Source organism: Salarias fasciatus, chromosome 5 (genome assembly GCF_902148845.1).
Source record: "Salarias fasciatus chromosome 5, fSalaFa1.1, whole genome shotgun sequence".
In the NCBI taxonomy this organism is placed as follows: Eukaryota; Metazoa; Chordata; class Actinopteri; order Blenniiformes; family Blenniidae; genus Salarias; species Salarias fasciatus.
The window spans coordinates 15,123,575-15,140,838 of NC_043749.1; the positions used below are offsets into that span (position 1 = coordinate 15,123,575).

The 17,264-nt window shown below is 42.4% G+C and overlaps 2 protein-coding genes across 3 annotated transcripts in view; both read right to left on the reverse strand.

Moving 5' to 3' along the window:
• bsnb (bassoon (presynaptic cytomatrix protein) b) overlaps positions 1-8,065 on the reverse strand; it is a 71,009-nt gene extending 62,944 nt beyond the window's left edge. For both annotated transcript variants that reach the window (XM_030090843.1, XM_030090842.1), the window contains exon 1: positions 7,742-8,065. In XM_030090843.1, coding sequence (XP_029946703.1) covers positions 7,742-7,920 — 179 coding nt within the window. In that variant the 5' untranslated portion in view covers positions 7,921-8,065. The remainder of the gene's footprint in view (positions 1-7,741) is intronic.
• A 1,419-nt stretch (positions 8,066-9,484) lies between these two features.
• bap1 (BRCA1 associated deubiquitinase 1) lies at positions 9,485-17,264 on the reverse strand. The gene is made up of 17 exons (XM_030090854.1): positions 17,049-17,264; positions 15,578-15,607; positions 15,413-15,467; positions 15,094-15,226; positions 14,151-14,270; positions 13,865-13,926; positions 13,573-13,715; positions 13,371-13,449; positions 13,163-13,286; positions 12,785-12,926; positions 12,522-12,706; positions 12,178-12,308; positions 11,637-12,100; positions 11,264-11,493; positions 11,026-11,118; positions 10,865-10,937; positions 9,485-10,700 (listed from the first exon to the last, which is right to left on the reverse strand). The coding sequence occupies exons 1-17, from the start codon at positions 17,083-17,085 to the stop codon at positions 10,567-10,569; spliced, it is 2,235 nt and encodes a 744-aa protein (XP_029946714.1). The 5' UTR covers positions 17,086-17,264; the 3' UTR covers positions 9,485-10,566.

Genomic DNA, 17,264 nt, shown 5'->3' on the forward strand with positions numbered 1-17,264 from the left:
CAGAGTGGATTGAAGTCCTCATCTTCAACCGGGAGTCTGTGCTGATTTCTCTTCATGTACAACATGCTTGCAGGTGATTTTATTTGATGTAATACTTCAAGTCTATTCACACAGAACTCATCCAAAACAGCGTTAACAAAGTGAAGCATGAGAAGCATAAATACAAAAAGAAGAGTGGGAAAAACAACAAAAGACATAAAACTATAAAGGAGACTGATACACAGCGGCAAAAATAAAAACTGTGAATCACAAAAGATCGTCAAAGAGAGGAATTATAAGAAGGCTCTTCAATAACAGTGAAGCTTGTGATTTGAAAGTAGATATTGATGAGACTAAGGCTAAAGCTTGATCTGCTGTTTTTCGGTGTGCAGTGTCTGCAGGTTACACATCTGAACAGGAGCAACAGCACCAATAAATATTAGTGTCAAAGTTGAGGAAGGGGACACAAATACAAATAAAAGTGTAAGTAAAACTATTTTTTATAAATGATTAGAATAATATAGAAACAGAACAAAAGTCACGTTCAACTGGGAGTGCCTAAATTGCATTAAAAATAGGGAAAATAAAAACTACTGGAGAGGAAAAAAAAAAAACAAAAAAAAAAACAAGGTCAGGACTCACTCAGACTACAAGAAGGGGAGCGAAAACAAACGTAAGACGTAAACAGGGTAAATAAAAAGACATTCCTTCCACCTCCACTTGTTCAGGTGTACAAACTAAACACCGGGCCGAGACACAGAGGACTGAAAAGGGTTGGAACAGAAGTGAATTGGTCAAAGTATTTCTTCCACTCACATATAAATTGCCAAGTGGCCAAAGACACAACTGGACCTGGTTGTCTTCCACTAATGTCACTAAATGAGTGTTTAGCTGAGCGGACAGTATCACAGCTTCCAGGGAAGCAGAATTAGAGTTACGGGTTCTACGCCCAGACAGGAGATATTTATGTTATTTACAAAGCCACTGCTATATTTGGAAAAAAATAAAAGTTATCTTATTTCAGAGCTTTCTGGTAAGTCATTGTTATATTTTATGTCTTTTTAATATTATTCACTTTTAATAAACAACCAGTTTATACCTTCACATTCATCTTTTTCACTGAAACAGGTTTAGGAAGAGATTTTTTTCAATGTATCACAATATATATAAGAAGTAGAGTAAAGACCGGGTTACTTATTTCAAGGCAATCACACATTTACATCCAATCAGAAATCAGCACTAAAATACATAAATATTGTGACAGAGGTCCTCACAATCGCTCACACAATATCATTAATAGACATCTATGAGTCTGATTGTTTAATTAAAAACTTACGTAGCTGAGGGGTAGAAATAACAGTCCATACATTTCAATCCAAATTAAATTCATTAATTTTACATATGGGCTCTATTTTGTATTTATTTATTTTTTTTGCATTTTAAGCTTCCCCTGCAAACAACATCTGAGGGAGCTGATTAGAGAAAGACAGAGAATAGAACTGAAATAACAGTTTGGAAAGGACAGAGAAGAAATGACAGATGGAAGCACAAATACGGAGGTACAACTTACAGTACATATCTATAGACAAACATCAAATTATGCCGTATTTAAAGTTTTCTTCAGGACCATTTCATTGCAGTATTGCAGTAACGCCTCCTTTGCTTCCTTTTATGTAGCAGCAGCACAAGTCGTTCTTGAGTTGTTGTATAATTTGGATCCCTCCAGATCTGGGCTGGAATCGCTCCTCAAAGCATTAAAAGACTTCATTGTAGTTCATGATGTTGACTCGTTTATTTCGCCTCTATCTGTTTTTTTATGAAATGCTTCTTGAGGCTTGTTATCACCCTTTGAAGCTCCTCTGCTCCTGCCTTGGGGACGTATTTGCGCTGAGACAAAGGTGGCGTATCAGTATTGCGAACTCCTAGTTTTCTTGCTCCTTGGCCTTGAGGCAGTGCTGCCAATAGTTAAATACGAATGGATATGTCATAACAGCTTAGACCTTGTTTTGTCATGGCCGTCATCTTCAAAGACAGCCTCAGCCGCAGCGGCTCTGCATCCACAGCGAGGAGAAGTGTGGAAATAAAGGGAGGAATAAAGGCATTAAAGTACAGCATGCTAGCACTTGTGAGTCACTGCACATGACTTTGGCTGCAGCACGATGCCAACCGTGTTCAACTCCCTGAACGAACACTGCGCTCACTGCAGTGATGCCGTATTCATATATTATTTTCAAATCAATGGGCTATCGAATTTGGGTTCTGACAGTCATCAGCATGCTGACTGTCACCGCATCTGTGATAGGTTAAACTAGATGTTTGCAGATGGTGCTGGAGCACTGATGCACTGCGGAGTCTAGATCTCCCTCTGAATCGTACATATTGGACGTTTTCACCAGATTCAAGGCAGTTTCACATAATAATTTTTACTGGAATAGTAAAGGTACCTAATAGAGTCTCTTGTGATTTATGCAAGGCCCGAGGCATGGCTTAATGAGAGTCAAAAAGAGCATGAACAGGCAGACACCTTTTTAAAAGATTCCTTTAGATATTTTCTTCCATCAGCAAATGAGAGTCCACCGAGAACAACTTGTAGCTCTGTGTCTAAAGTGCTACAAATTACTCGCTTTATTGCAAAGTGGATAGCGAGTCGTTTCTACATCGCTAGTCTTTTGTAACAGGAGCTCCTGGAGAAACTACCGTCTATCGTTAAAGAGGTGGGAAGATGGAGAGAAAGTCTATGCAGTGTCAATAATACACGTGAAATGGTTCCACCGCTGGAAAACTTAACACAGAGCACACTGAAGTAATTAAAATTGCTACTGCTGGGAAAAATGGGTCTTAAAGGAATGAGCCAACAATTTGAGAAATACAGCACCAGAAGCTAGACGACTGTCATATCTGTGTTAAGGAGTACAGGGTGACAAGGAAAGGACAGCAAGATCAACCGAGACTGGAAACAAGGAAAAATATCTTGAATAATGAATCCTATAGATCATTGAAAGCAGAGCTTTTCAGTTAGACTGCAACAGCAAAACCAATGAGCGCCAACGCAGACGACCAGATCAAACTTAAGGTACACGTCCGCCAAATGCCACGAAAAGCTGTATTTCTTTGAAATCAAAAGCCATCTGTGACTTCACACATTTTCCATCATAATATCACCAAGTTACGATCAATTCTTGCTGGGAGAAATATAAAGTTTTTATAAATTAAATGAACAACAATATTTTCTGTTACACCAAAATAAATGTTTCTGTAAAAGTATTTTCTGCTTCATCTTCCAAAACGCATGATGTTGGTGTTTTCTGTGTGCATGTGTGGGAATCCTCCTGTTTCCTCCAACAGCGTCAAGAAATGTGTGATATGTGAATTGGTGTCTCTAAATAGACAGTATGGGCGGTTTACCCTTCGACAGACTGGCACTCTGTCCAGGCTGGACTTGCATTTTGGATATAGCAATACAAGCATAGCAAAGTATAGCAAAATATGATTGAAGGTAATGCACAAAACCCATGTTTTGACCCACAAATAAAAATGGTTTCACAAAATGCTTAAATTACAGTGATTTAGTAAACGATACAGGACACTCAAAACACTCGATTAATATCAACCAGTTACTGTCACAAGCATGACATAATTTTTTTTATCTCTCTCTCTCAGAAATAAAACCCACAAGGGTGACTTCACATTGACTCTTGTCAAATACGTCCCCTGTGATAGAAATGTGGCTTCAGCCGGATATGGATAACTGTATCAATGTCCTCCGTATGTTTGGCATTGATTTATACCTCTGGCCACTGGAAATGAAGCCGTGCTGTTGAGGCTTCCAGTGGAAAAGCTATCTTGTGGCACTTAGCGATATTTAAAGGTCAAAGCAGAAATATATAAGATAAATCAGACTTACATACGCTCAAGCACACCATTTGTTTTGAGTGTCCAAATTGAATACTAAAAGCGTCAAGTGAAGGATTAATAATTCATGTGTTCATCAAAACAGCATCAACAACTAACAAGGTTGCTTCCAGTCAATAGAACACGGGTAAACCTAAAAGAGGTTTTTTTTATCAAAACAGAAAAATAAACTTTCAGCTTTAGAATTGTTTACCAGGACAGATTTATGGTAATTTGCAGTGTAGCAGCTGCTGAACATTTAACTTGCTAGAAGACATTGTGTGTGATGAAGTGAATCACCGGGGTTGAGGAGAAACAAACAAACAAACAAAAAAAAAAAACAATTGAGGCACATTTAATTCCTGTCAAAAACTGTGACAAACGTATCCTTTAAAGAAAAAAAATCTCCTTTTCATCATATGTTATGTCCAAAGCCAAACAGCCAATTAGTAGCAAGGTAGCACTGACAAAATATGACCCAAAAAAAAAAAAAAAAACCGGACATAAAATTAATGCCATTCATTTTCTTCAATCAGGCAAAGCTGTAATGGAGAATGTAATAAAAATACTTGAAAATTATCGTTGCTAGGAATTGCACCAAATGAATGACTATGGGCAGCAGCAGTATTATATTCCAATAGTTCCCCACTTGTTGTTGCTGTAAATAAAAAAGGTGGCAGACCACCTCTCCGATCTGCCAAACATTACAGTGAAGCCAAATGCTAGTAGACACACCCACTACCACAAACATACGAAAACAGGAGTCTTTAAAATAAACACCTTCAGCAGTTTCCCATCTGCTTTAGATTCTGCAGAGTGTCCTTTTCTGGTTAGTCTGACATATGCTAATTTAATTATGAAACCCTCAGAACTGGATAAGGCTCTCTGTGATCACTGGCAGCCCCCCAGGGGGATCTCAACCCCCAGATTGGGAACCAAAAGGCCACACTGTTTGGCCATTCAGTATCAGACAAAACACTTATATGTTGTAAATCATATCCTCTTGGTGCAAAATTGAAATGTCAACCTTTCTACAAACGCTACATGTGAAACTTGCCTTACTGCATTAATTACTCTTGAACAAATTACAATTATTCTGTAAACAACAGCCTCACAGAGTGTACACGAACTGTATGCTACAGCTAGAACTTGCTTTAGGTGATTGTTGCATGTCTGCGTCATCTACAGTCTGGAAACATGAAATGGAGAAAGATAAGCTCTATACGGTTTCAGCCACTCATATTTAGTTTGACGGGGAAGAAAATTGCCTCAAACACTCTGCATTGTGAATTTGCAGTAATTTGGCTTTGAATTTGCTGCTAGTGAAAAGCCAAGGTACAGTAAAGGAGAACCAATACACACGTTCTTATTTCAAATGTGCCTGATGTATGGTCAAGGACATCACCATGACACTGACGACAAATCGGAGGCAGGTAGCTGCTCTACCATCGTAAATAATGACAAGTTCTTCTGCATTATTTGTTTGAGTTATGACAACCATTTGGTATGTGTAGGCTACATAGAGCACAGCGCTTCCATCATCAATGTAAATAAATTATGAGGACGTACTGTTTGAACACTTTGTCTTGGAGTACGAGTGCGTCCATTAATTTTATGGCTTTTATGAACTGGAGCATTGTTTGGGTTCGAAAGGAAACCGCGTCAGAAAGGCAGACGTGGAACAGACAGATTCTCTCCAGGTTTCACGGCCGCGGCTGTTACACAGCGGAGAAAGTGCAGCTCCTCGCTAATTCGGCTATTAGAAACAAAAACAGCGGCAGCACGCCGAGGAAGTTACTGTCAACAGGAAATATTTGGAGCTGGTGTCAGAGAGGTTCTCGGTTATGTTCATCAGGTCAGGATGACTGTGCACTTAGTCAACACTGTTAGGATGATGGAAGAAAACAACTGCTGTGGCGCTCTGCGAGGCAGAAATCAAGGGTGGTTCCCACAGCGTTACAGGCTCCTATAGAGGCTCACATGTAGCTCTCTGACTGTGATGAATAAAATATAAAATGCTCTGAAACACAGTAAAAGAAAACCCTATATGGAATCCATTCGAATAAGATCATAAAGCTTAATATACACTGGTTCATATTAATACATTTTTTTTTAATGCTGCTATGGTTTTAATTAACCTGAAAGTGTTCTATCTACAGTGTCAGTTCTGCTACAGTCTCCCATACCCTTACAACTTGAGACAATGTATTGAAGCGAGATTGAGACTGAAAGTGGGGCTGCGATCTGAAAAAAAACATTTAAATTAGCTATATGATATACTCGCCTACCCCCCCCCCCCCCCCCCCTGCCCATTTCTCACAGTGCCTCGCTCTTCCTCTACACACACTCAGTCTCTCTCCACTCAACATCACTTTATGAGATCCACCTTAGGGTGGATACCACAGAGAAATCAGGATATAAAAGAATCAGGAGGTTACAAGGGCGTTATGAGCCTTTAAACCTGTCCCACGGTGGATATTCAGGATGAACAGTGAGTGCATTTCCAAATAGAAACATAGAGAGGGATGGACATTATCAGAAGTACAAAGCAGCCCTCTGCAGAGCACACCCAGACCATGCCATTATATCAGAGAAGCACAACAAATCAAGCAGTAATTCACTAAAACGAGACAGATCTGGTGTGAAGCGTTAAGAAATCCATGCATCTGCGAGAACGTCAACCTGCAATGCAACCACAGACAGATAGTAAACAGGTGTGGCTAATCCAAGATGCAGCTGTGCGGCTGTGTGCGTTTGTGTGCATGTGTGTGTGTGTGTGTATTCAGGTCTGAAACAGTTGCACTGTGTAATTAAGGTAATATCAGATCTTGTCAGATCTTGGAAGGGTAATCCCTCCCACACACCCACACAGAAAGTACAGACCCACAGGCTGCTGTGAGATCACACTAATGATCTGGGCTGGCTTTTAGAAAGGGCTAATATTTTATCAGCTTACAGTGACTGGGGTTTGCATAATGCAACCGACAGTAGTGAGGAGACACTGTTGTGCAAGAGTACTACAGTATACCAATCTGAGCTCTGGCTTTTTCACGAAGGGATGCAATGCAAGTGCACTTTTGCAGGAGAGATGAGCCTTTCTCGTGTGCAGCTGACTGTGGCGGAAAACAATTTTCACTAACTCCATATTGGTCTGAGTCTGGGATCTGATCACGGAGACAACTGTGGCATATGCGCTCTGATCCCGGTTTCTGACGGCAGCCTTGTCATCGGCATCCAGACGTGTGCTGCTCGCCCCGAGGAAGGTGATTTCTCACAATGACTCCGTATTTACTCGCATTCACGTCGAAGCACGCCGAGTAAATCAACCTGTAATGGAACCGACCGAGCCCTTCAACGTGAGATCCCGGCGCACTGTGCATCATTTACATTTCTAATTTATTTATCACCTCGAGCTATGAGGACGTCAATATTTCTCAGATCCATTTTTCAAAGTATTTACGTCCACTTGGTTTTGCACGGCGGAGGAGAAACGTCCTGCTGATGCCTCAGGACAGACACCGTGAAAACGGGCGTAGAAATTCCTGTTGAACCGTCTGAAAGCGATATTTTCCTCATTGCTGATTTCACATCAACGGCGTCGCGTGCTAAATTTGACTTCGATCAATCTGACTAAACGGGTAATGCGGTCAAAAAAGCGTAAAAAAAAGGGGGGGAGTATGTGAAAAGGGGTGGTGAATTGTGTTGACAAGGATAATGAAATAAATAATTAAGCACCCATTCAAGTCTATACACGCAGTCGGTCGGTCCTGTCTCTACGCTGCACTCCGCCGCCACGCCGCCGCGTAGCCTCCCTGATTTCGCTCCACACTTTCTGGCCTGAGGGAAGAAGCGTCGTCGCTATCGCGGCTACCTGTTAATCCCCGGCCCGGGTCCGGCCGCGCTTCCCCCGGCCGGCGCTCCGTTGCTGGGCTTGAGGAGCTGTCCAGAGCCCGGTGGTGCTGAAATGGAAGCCGGAGCCCCCGCTGCAGGGACGGCGGGGCCGGGCTGTCCCGCCTGTCCCTCCCCCTCCATGCTGGCCTCGTTCCCCATCGCTCCGGGAAAACAGGTCTCGACGGGAGAGAAACGATGTTGTAGATGGATCTACAGCTGTGGCGAAAACTCGGGTGAAACTCAGCGCTGCTCCCCTTCCGCCATCATCACCTACAATTCAGCATCACGCACGGAGCACGCGCGCTGACGGAGAGGGCTGAGGGAGCGCGCTGACGCAATGGGTGGTGACTTGTGTGGCTCGAACGTGCGCGCTCACGTCGCCTCAAGTCACCACCACGCAAGCTCCCCCCCGCGAGCCCGCACAGCGCATGACAGGAGCCCGCCGAGACCTCCCTGATTCAATTCACGTCGCTCCCTTTTACGGAGCATTTGTTTTATAACCTAAATGATGAAGACACCGCGCAGCGCGGGCTGCGGGCTTGAAGTCACACCGCGGTTTATTCCATTTGACTGTATTCTGCGTTTCTGAGCCTTAGATCCAGTGGCAAAATAAAAAAAAATAAACCTAAACCACCACTGTGCCAAGACCAAACAGGTTCTATCCTATTACATAACGCAGGATAATCCCAAATTGTCATTGTCATAATGTCAATATTTGCTTTTTGTAGAAGTATAAGTCATACATACAATATATTGAGATCTGCTTCTATTCAATGAGATAACAGGGAGTGTGTATGCCCCACTTTAATTTAATGTACCAATCAAACTGACTCAGAAACATGATGAAATCCCCACAAAGAGAAAAGCAGTGAGACACAGACTTGGTATTTGGTCACATGTTCTATGATTCATTTGAAATCATTCAGTTTGTCAGCTAAGAGATAAATAATCAGCAACTTACTATGACAACTGGTTGGGCTAATCTTTTAAGTCTTTTAAACAAAAGGACGCACAATCCCCCAGGCTTTTCATTTGTGCTGGTCTGTTATCTGGAGTGTGGGGGGAGAAACATCAAAATGTCATTTCGTCCCTACAGAAATTAGAAAAAACAATGATATATACAGTTTCAGGTTTTTTTTATATAATGCAGTTGTGATAGACGTGGATCATGGTTCCTTTCTTCACTAAATTCCACAGCAGATAGTGGTGACATAACACTACAGCATGGGTTTATTTAACACAAACATCTGCTGCACTGAAAATGTGTAGCTGAGGGGTGTTTTTTTTATTTTTTTAGCTCCCTCTCCCACATAGAGCTGCTCTGCCAAAGACCCAGTGTCATGTTTACAAGTTCATCATATTATTCTCAGAGGTAAAAACTACAGCATCCATGAAAAAAACAATATGCAGACTGCCGGAAGTCCTTTTCATGTTGGATCGATGGCCAGTTATGATAATCTCAGTGTACATAATGGTGAGCAGTGATATTCCAAACGAATGGTTACAAGGACAAGGAAATGTAGGACATTTGTTCATCAAGCAAGCAGCAGCAGTGCAGTGTATTTGCCTTAGATTGCAGCAATGTTGTAGATTAAAAGTGACTGAACAAGAACAAAACAGACTAACAGGAACAACTGCAGAGCTAAATAGAGACACTAATAAACAAATTCATTACAACCACTGTAAAACATGGATTTTAATGTGGAAAAACCGAAGTTTTTTTAATTGACTCTCCTTTGTGTCCAGAGAAAGCCATGTCATTGTTTCACTCACCTTTAAATGAGTGCTCTCCCTAGTGTACACAAACTGTCACTGCAATGAAGCGCTTTCATCTGAAAAGCATCTCGACAATTTGAGAAACTAACAAGAATTTTGAAGCATATCTTTGCAAAGGACACCTAGTTATTCCATTGCTATAATGCCATATTCATTCATGAACCATTGCAGTCATTGCACATTCACAACCCCAAAGACACAAGGAAATGTAGATTATAACAAAATATTCTCACAGACTTTAATGCAGAAGAAACTGGCAAGCACAAAAAAAACTGAATTCATTATATTGGCAAGCCAATAAACACATACGTATGTACAAAACACACAGATTCACGCATTTAACTTAATATTCACTCTCTTTGAGATCCTTTTTAAGTTACAAAAATAACAAGAGCTCGTTTCCAATTTGCAGGATCTTACACAACTAGAGACCCTTAGCTGAAAAGACGTTTAAGTAAAAACAAAACCATGACGAGTCATGATATTCAAACTGTCCACCTATCGTGTGATTAAAAGATATTTTTGACGTTGGACTATGAATTGTCTATACTGACTTTACTGTATTTAAATGCTGTGAATTAAATAGAATTCAATACTCCATTGGCACCGTGAAGACATGAGAAGAATGCAGTTGCAGAGATATTGACATGAAGCGTATATTAACTGACATAAGAAAGTTTTTGAAGGAAGTCCAGCAAAATTCACGGTTCATAAAACTGCAGAGAAGATACCACGAGAATACCCTCGAGTGCATTGCTGGAAACACGCCTTGCTTCATATTTACAGTGGGAAGGATGGCAATGGCACAAAGCAGGACATTTACAGAGTCTAAAAATGGGATACGTATATACAAAACTGATAAAGAACGGAGCAAACGCCTGACTGATTTAAAAAAAAAAAAAAAACAGGCGAGGCTCAGACCGAAATGCAACGCTAACCTGCCTCTACGAGAGGAGAGAGGAGTGTAGCAATATTCTTTATCTCCATGGTGATTGCTTGCTGCTCACAGAAGTCATGATTGTTTTTAATTTACTGGCGTTTGGCTTTGTAAGGTCGCGAGCGTTTCCTTCGGTCGGGCTTCCTCTGTTTGTGCAAGCGACCGATGCTGACTCCCTGCCGACGGCGCACGGAAATGTTCTGCTCCACGAGGCTGGCCAGCATGCCTGTGGAGGAATGAGCAGAGAGAGAGGCGGGAGATCATGCAAAATGCTTAAGAAGGTGTTATTGTGACACAATTTTTATTGCAATAAGCACATAAATCTGCACTTCTAGCTCATTTCACACATTTTCCTCCCTAGATGGCGACATTCTCAGTGATCCAGTTTACCTTCTTGGGCCAGCATTGATATGAAGGTACAGATAAATTCATCATAATTGTGGGTCCGTCTCTGATCATCGATCTAATCAAAAGAGAACATTTTGAAATTGAGTTAAAATTCAAATGAAAATACCACCCAAAACACTTGACTGGAGTTCCGGGAAACCTACCTTATATTTTTTCCTCTTTTCTACCTCCTCCTTCAGATAAACCTCGTAGTTGGCGATGTCGGCCTCTACACACTTGAGCAGTGCGAGCAGCTCCTGCAACAGACCAAATCATTATTAATCACAGAAAACGGTTTCTCAGAAGAAAAAGGTGAGGCAAACTGTGAACCTAAAATAAGTGTGTCAGGCTGATAGGTTCAAACTTGGGTGCATTATGGAACGTGGAAATGTCTGGACTTACTTTGGGTGAGTACTTGTCCCCAGAGGGCTTGCTGTCTGCGGGACTTTCCACCGTGCTGAGCTTCTCCTTGCTGGGTTTCGCCTCGGCTTCTTTGCTCTCCTCTTCTTTCTTCACCTCCACAGACGGTCCCTCATCGCCCTCATTGATGCTTTCTTCCTCCTTGGTTTTCTCTTTGTCTTTTATCTTCTCTGGAGTACAGGGTTTCTTTGTGCCGTCAGCTGCTAAATCGGCTACGAAAATGACAAATGAAATGACCGTCTATTGACAAAATTCAGACAGAGACATCCCTCCTGAAAAACAACATGCGTCACACAAACACAGCCCAAAGGCGTCTAAACCAGGTTTGTAAACGTGGCCGGCAGTTGGAGCTCACCAGATGGCGGAAGAGCGCAGATGACTCCGTTCTCCTGCAGGTGTAGCAGGGCCACGCTGACAGACGGCCCCAGCTCTCGCACGGCGCGGTTGTGTCTGGAATCCAGCCTCAGCATCTCGTCCTCTCCGAACAGCACGCGGGACAGATGGGACGCGACCGGGCTGGACGGGCGCGTGGCGGCCTGCGAGCGCGCCGGCGAACGCAGCGGGGAGTTGAAGGCGCTGCCGATCTCGGAGGCCGTGTCGGTGCTCTCGTTGCTGGGCGTGGGCGACGGCTGCGAGGCGGACGTGATGCAGATGCCGCCGGTGCGGCCCTCGGTGCGCACGGACAGGGGGGTGTTCAGCGCGTCTTTCCTCTGAACCTCTTTCTTTAGCTTCTCGGCCAAAACGCTGAGCGCGATCTGGCTCTCGATGCCCGTCCCAATCCGGCCCGTTCTGGAACGCAGACTTGCTTTCCGCCTGATTCTAGGAAAAAAATGTATACAGTCTCAGGTCAAATGGCAACAAGAAACCTAAAACCAAAGAATCTCCTGACGGCCTACCTGGTGGAAGTGCCAGCAGAGCCGCTCACGTCCTCCTCATCGTCATCATAGTCATCGTCATCGGAGTACGGGGGCTGGGGGGGGCCTGGCATCCGAGAGCGAGCGACGCCAGCTGCAAGATCTTCCTCCTCCTGTCAATCACGCAATCTCTGTTGAGCCTACGCACAACATCTCTCCACGAGCTCACAAATTCACGTCACGGTTACGTAAAACACTCGACAACAACCCTCAACACTTCATTTTTTTTTTTTTTTTAACCAAAACATGCCAAACACCCGCTTTGTTTCCGAGTATGAATTCGGTTCACTGCTTTCACGCACACATCTAACCAGTCTTCATTTCACCTGCATGGGAGACTTGGCGTAGTTGTGGTTGTCGAGGAAGGCGGGCAGCCGCTGAACGATGGGGTTGGGACTGGTGACTTGCTGAGGACCTCCTGCTGTGGGGACCGGTGGCTTTCCCATGACCTTAGCGTTTCCTGAAGGGCTCGGGGCGTCTTTGGACTGCGCTCCTGACTCATCGGCTGCATCTAAAATTAGAGCGTTACGCAATCCTGTGATATTCATGGTCAGTTCTCGCAGATCTTAGAGGATAGTATGTGAAGTACCGGAGGAGGCCTTTTCGGCCGCTTGTGATGAAACCGGCTCGGCGTCGGCTTCCTTTTTGATGGCAGCGGCGCTTTCATCAGGGGGCGCCGACTCCTGCTGCTTCTTGTCGTGGACGTGCTCGGTCTGAGTGAGTCGAATCATCTGAACACGTGACGAAAGATTGAAATTACTCCTCAAAAGTCCACATGACCGAGACACGATACGACCCTGGTATCCCTGCATATGATTAAAAAGAAGCTGTGCGGTCGCATTTTGGTTCAATTTCATTTCCCTTTCAAGTCTCAGATTGAACGAAGACGTAACAAAGTTCGAAATGCTCTCGAGGTCGGCGAGAGTTGTGAGCTTGTGATCAAACTTAGTTGGGCTCAGTCGCTGACCTTCTGCAGACCCTCCAGGACTGTCTGCCGATTCCTCTTAAGAATTTCCAGCTTGGACTCGTACTTCATGCGGCGGTCAGGCACCACTGCCATCAGGTTGAAGCGGATGTCATGGTACGGTTCGCTGAAAGGGAGCGAAGCAGCAGCATGAGAATGAGAGCTGAAGGGCGTGTGCATGAAGAGTGAAGCTTCAGGACGCGGGACTCACCCGGCGGTGGCCAGTCCGATCCGCTCCATGATGACTCTCCGTGCTTTATCAGTCCACTCCTCCTCCTCGCCCCAGGGACCTGAAATATGGTTTAAGAATTATACTTCATTTAAGTGTGATTTTATTTAATAGAAGAGGCATGAGCCTTTGAGGTTGAGTCAGTTTTTATTCAATGCACTTTATGGAGAACTATGAGTCTCACCGTGGTCGATGGGGTAAGCCTTGAGTCCGTCCAGCTCAAACAGCCGATCTTTGATGGGCACGTAGCTCACAAAGTGAAAGGCCTCCATCGTCCGCACCGCACTGATCCCGTTCTGCTTCTCCGGCAGGTGCCTGGGCTCCGGTCTCCATAGAAACACACAAAAAAAGAGAGAGAGCTCGGGAAACTGACACAAAACACAGAGCATCTCCCAGAGCCGAACAGATCAACAGAAGACTTTTTTTTTTTTTTCTTATTCGCCGACTCTGAGAAGGAACCACTGAGTCTGCCTCACCTGGCATGGCTGTTATGTGCTCTGGCCAGCTCCGGGGCATTTCCGATTGCATAACCTTTGCTCTGAAAATGCATTGAAAAATAAATTGAAAGTTATGGATGACAGCATGTCAAAAGAAGAGGGAGCAAGGAGAGATTCTATAAATGTGCAACTGAGACCTGGAAGGAGACATCAGAAATAAATGTGAAACAATATTTTCGCTATGATTCTTTAAAACTGTATACCTACAAGAGACATAAATAAATAATAATTAAAAAAAAAAAGGTACCACTGAATTACAACTCACTTCTGGACTAAAGCCTTTTGTAAAAGCCTTCATGCGGCTCAGGGTGGTGCCAAGTGCAACTCCGCTGCAGTTCAGCAGGACGCTCAGCAAAGCATGAGTGGCGCATGAGTTTGGTATGAGCTGGACGCAAAAAAACAACATGAAACACATTTAAAATTAGACGGGGAATTTTTCTATATGAAGCTTTGTTTGCAAAATTTGAAAATGAAGACATTTTTTTTTTACATACTTGAACCACAACTAACAATTTGTATGAACTTAGAATTACATATTAGAACATTAAACCAGCATAAAAGTAAACACCATGGCAGCAGATTAAATACAGATAGCACAGTGGTACAACAACATACATATAATGATGAAACTCATGGCTCTCTCAAAAGAATAATGTCTTTCAGGAATAAGACACTTTCTTATAATGTGATGTCGTTTTCCATGTTATTCATATTGAAAGAGAATAATCTTCTGTAAATAGAAAATATATTATGAATGTTAGTTGAAATACAGACCAACACTTGATCCCATCATGACTAAAATAGGCATAAAAGTTGGAAGATGAAAGGAAAAAAGTGGACAAGTCATCAGGTAATCTTTTTTCTTTGTGTACATGCATGTACATATGACTCGATTCCACCACTCCCTGCTTATTTAACGTGAATTGGTTTTGACTTCAGCTTTGAGTAAATTCATACAAGTGATTGGCTCAAAAATTAACAAGAAATGAAGTTCACTGCTGACACACACATTTCTACAAGAATGAATCTACTTAAAACTATAAAACAGCTTCTAATATTTGATTATTTAATGAGGATGCATTTATTGATATCAAACATATTTAATCAAGAACATTTTCAATTTCAACAAAGACAGTAAAATAAATTAGAACAGGGCAGCATGTAATAAACCTGTAAACGTCTCCCTTACTGAAAAACAATGCACTGACCTGGTGGGCAAAAAACATGTCATTTACAATTTCCTCATCAATGACAGACGTCTCGTCCACCAACGTGTTCACTTTTCTCCGAGAGCGGCGTTCCTCGATCCACTTGAAGAGGAAGATGAAGCCGTACACCGGACTGTGAAAGAACAATGACATGAAGCAGTTTAAACATGTTTATGTGACACATCATAGATGGTGCAGGAGTTTCACTTTTCCCCACGTGAGTTTGTTTTTTCACAGCACCTGCCTGATGCTTTGAATTCTTCCATATCGAAGCTGCTTATCAAACAAATCTACACAGAACGGATTTCCATTTCCATACCTCTGACATTTGCTTTGGAGGTCATAGATTTCTTCAACCTGCACGCCTTTGACACCTTAAACACCAGACACACAAACAAACAAACACTTCAGTTGCTCCCATCGGGGCTGCAGGTATTTACTGTGAAAATGAGAGAGTTTGTGTTGGTCTGCATCAGATATTCACCAAAATCTTCCACCAGCAGAGTGAACAGTCCTGCAAGTACAAAACCGTTTCACATCAAAAGCTGGTTAAAACTGTCACAGTCACGAAATGAACATCACTTCAGTATGTATAAATTCTTTTAATTGAAAAGCAAGTAGAAAGGAAAAATAAACTTGATTGAGATATAGTTCATGAACAAATGAGAGAAAATTTACAATGTGAAATTTAACTTTAAAATATGTTACTGACAATGTCATGAATACTGGATGTTTAATTACAAGAATAAAATTGTTTATCAACTCAACTTTCAAAATTCAGTTTATTTGTTTACAAACCACCTGATGGATTAACAACTGATAAATATAACCAGTACATAGACGATAGCAATATAAAGACAAGACTAATGTTCTGAGAATAGCTTTTGTACAGAATCCTTAGTGAAAGAGTACATGGAGACGTCTGAGGTAACAGTAGAAGAGGCCGGGGATAGGGTGAGGTGGAGGTAAATGATCTGCTGCTGACCTGTGAGGGGAGCAGCCGACGTAAGGCTGAACTCTGCATTTAAAATGCACCTCCACGAACAACTGCCTCCCAAAAAATCTAGATTACTTTTTTAAAGCCTTATTTTTGGGAAATAAATAATTAATCACATTATTGTTGATAAGTCAATAGAAAGGAATATTTGTTGCTTGCTGGATTGCTTAAATATCTGTCCTCAAATATCTGCTGTTCTCTGCTGATGTCTGTGTGCAGATAGGCAGATACTTGAACTGTTTTATTTAATTAAAGAAGAATTTGGGCAAACTTTTTCAAGATTTTTTTATTAGTATTATTTTCCCTACAATAGATTATTGTAAAGCATGTTTTCATGTCCCAATGAAAAATAAGATCTGTATGACAGCTGCAGCTCATCCAAAGTTCTTGGAGCACATTACACCTGAGCTGCACTGGTTGCCTGTGTGTCCAAGGATCGACTTTAAAATCTCACTTCTGGTTTATAAAGGTTTTAATGTTCTCGGACCTAAACACATCTCAGATTTATTTGAAGACTGTGAAACATCCAGACCCTTCAGACCCTCAGGAGGAGGTTACTGTTGAATTAAACAATAGATTTTACTTACTTTATTACCTTCATCTCCTATATTCTACCTTATTCTCCTTGCATGTCTTCCTTAAAAGACTTGTTTAAATGTTTCTTTTCATTCCATGCCAAGCCCTGCTGTGTCTGAATGATTCTACAAAAACAAGTTTGCCTTTGCTTTGCCTTCAATGTTGTTTATACTGAAGCTTCCTGAGCTGTATTTCATGAATGGTGGTATACACATGAACTACGTATTCATTTTAAGCACCCGTTGCACACCGTAAGTTTGTTTCAATAAAAATATTTCATGAATGACGGATGAAGGGGTCTGTGCCCAGAGGAAGGGTCTCTGTGAGCCTTCATATGGGGGGCTAACGCTGGCTAGCTCTGCTGTCTGTCCAAAACTCTCACCTGGATCACTCTCCAGCTCCAGCCACCCTTTGTTCATTTTCGTATCTGTGCAGAGCTCTGACCAAGATTTAGGAGGATTTCCAGTCCATGTCCGAGGGCAGAGTGAGAATCCTTAACGCAAACTGCGTCTTCTCCATTTAGCAACAAACACAAGATAAACACAATGGACTGGCCGCCTACAAAACACGTCACCGTCCAACGCTGAAACCCGTCCGA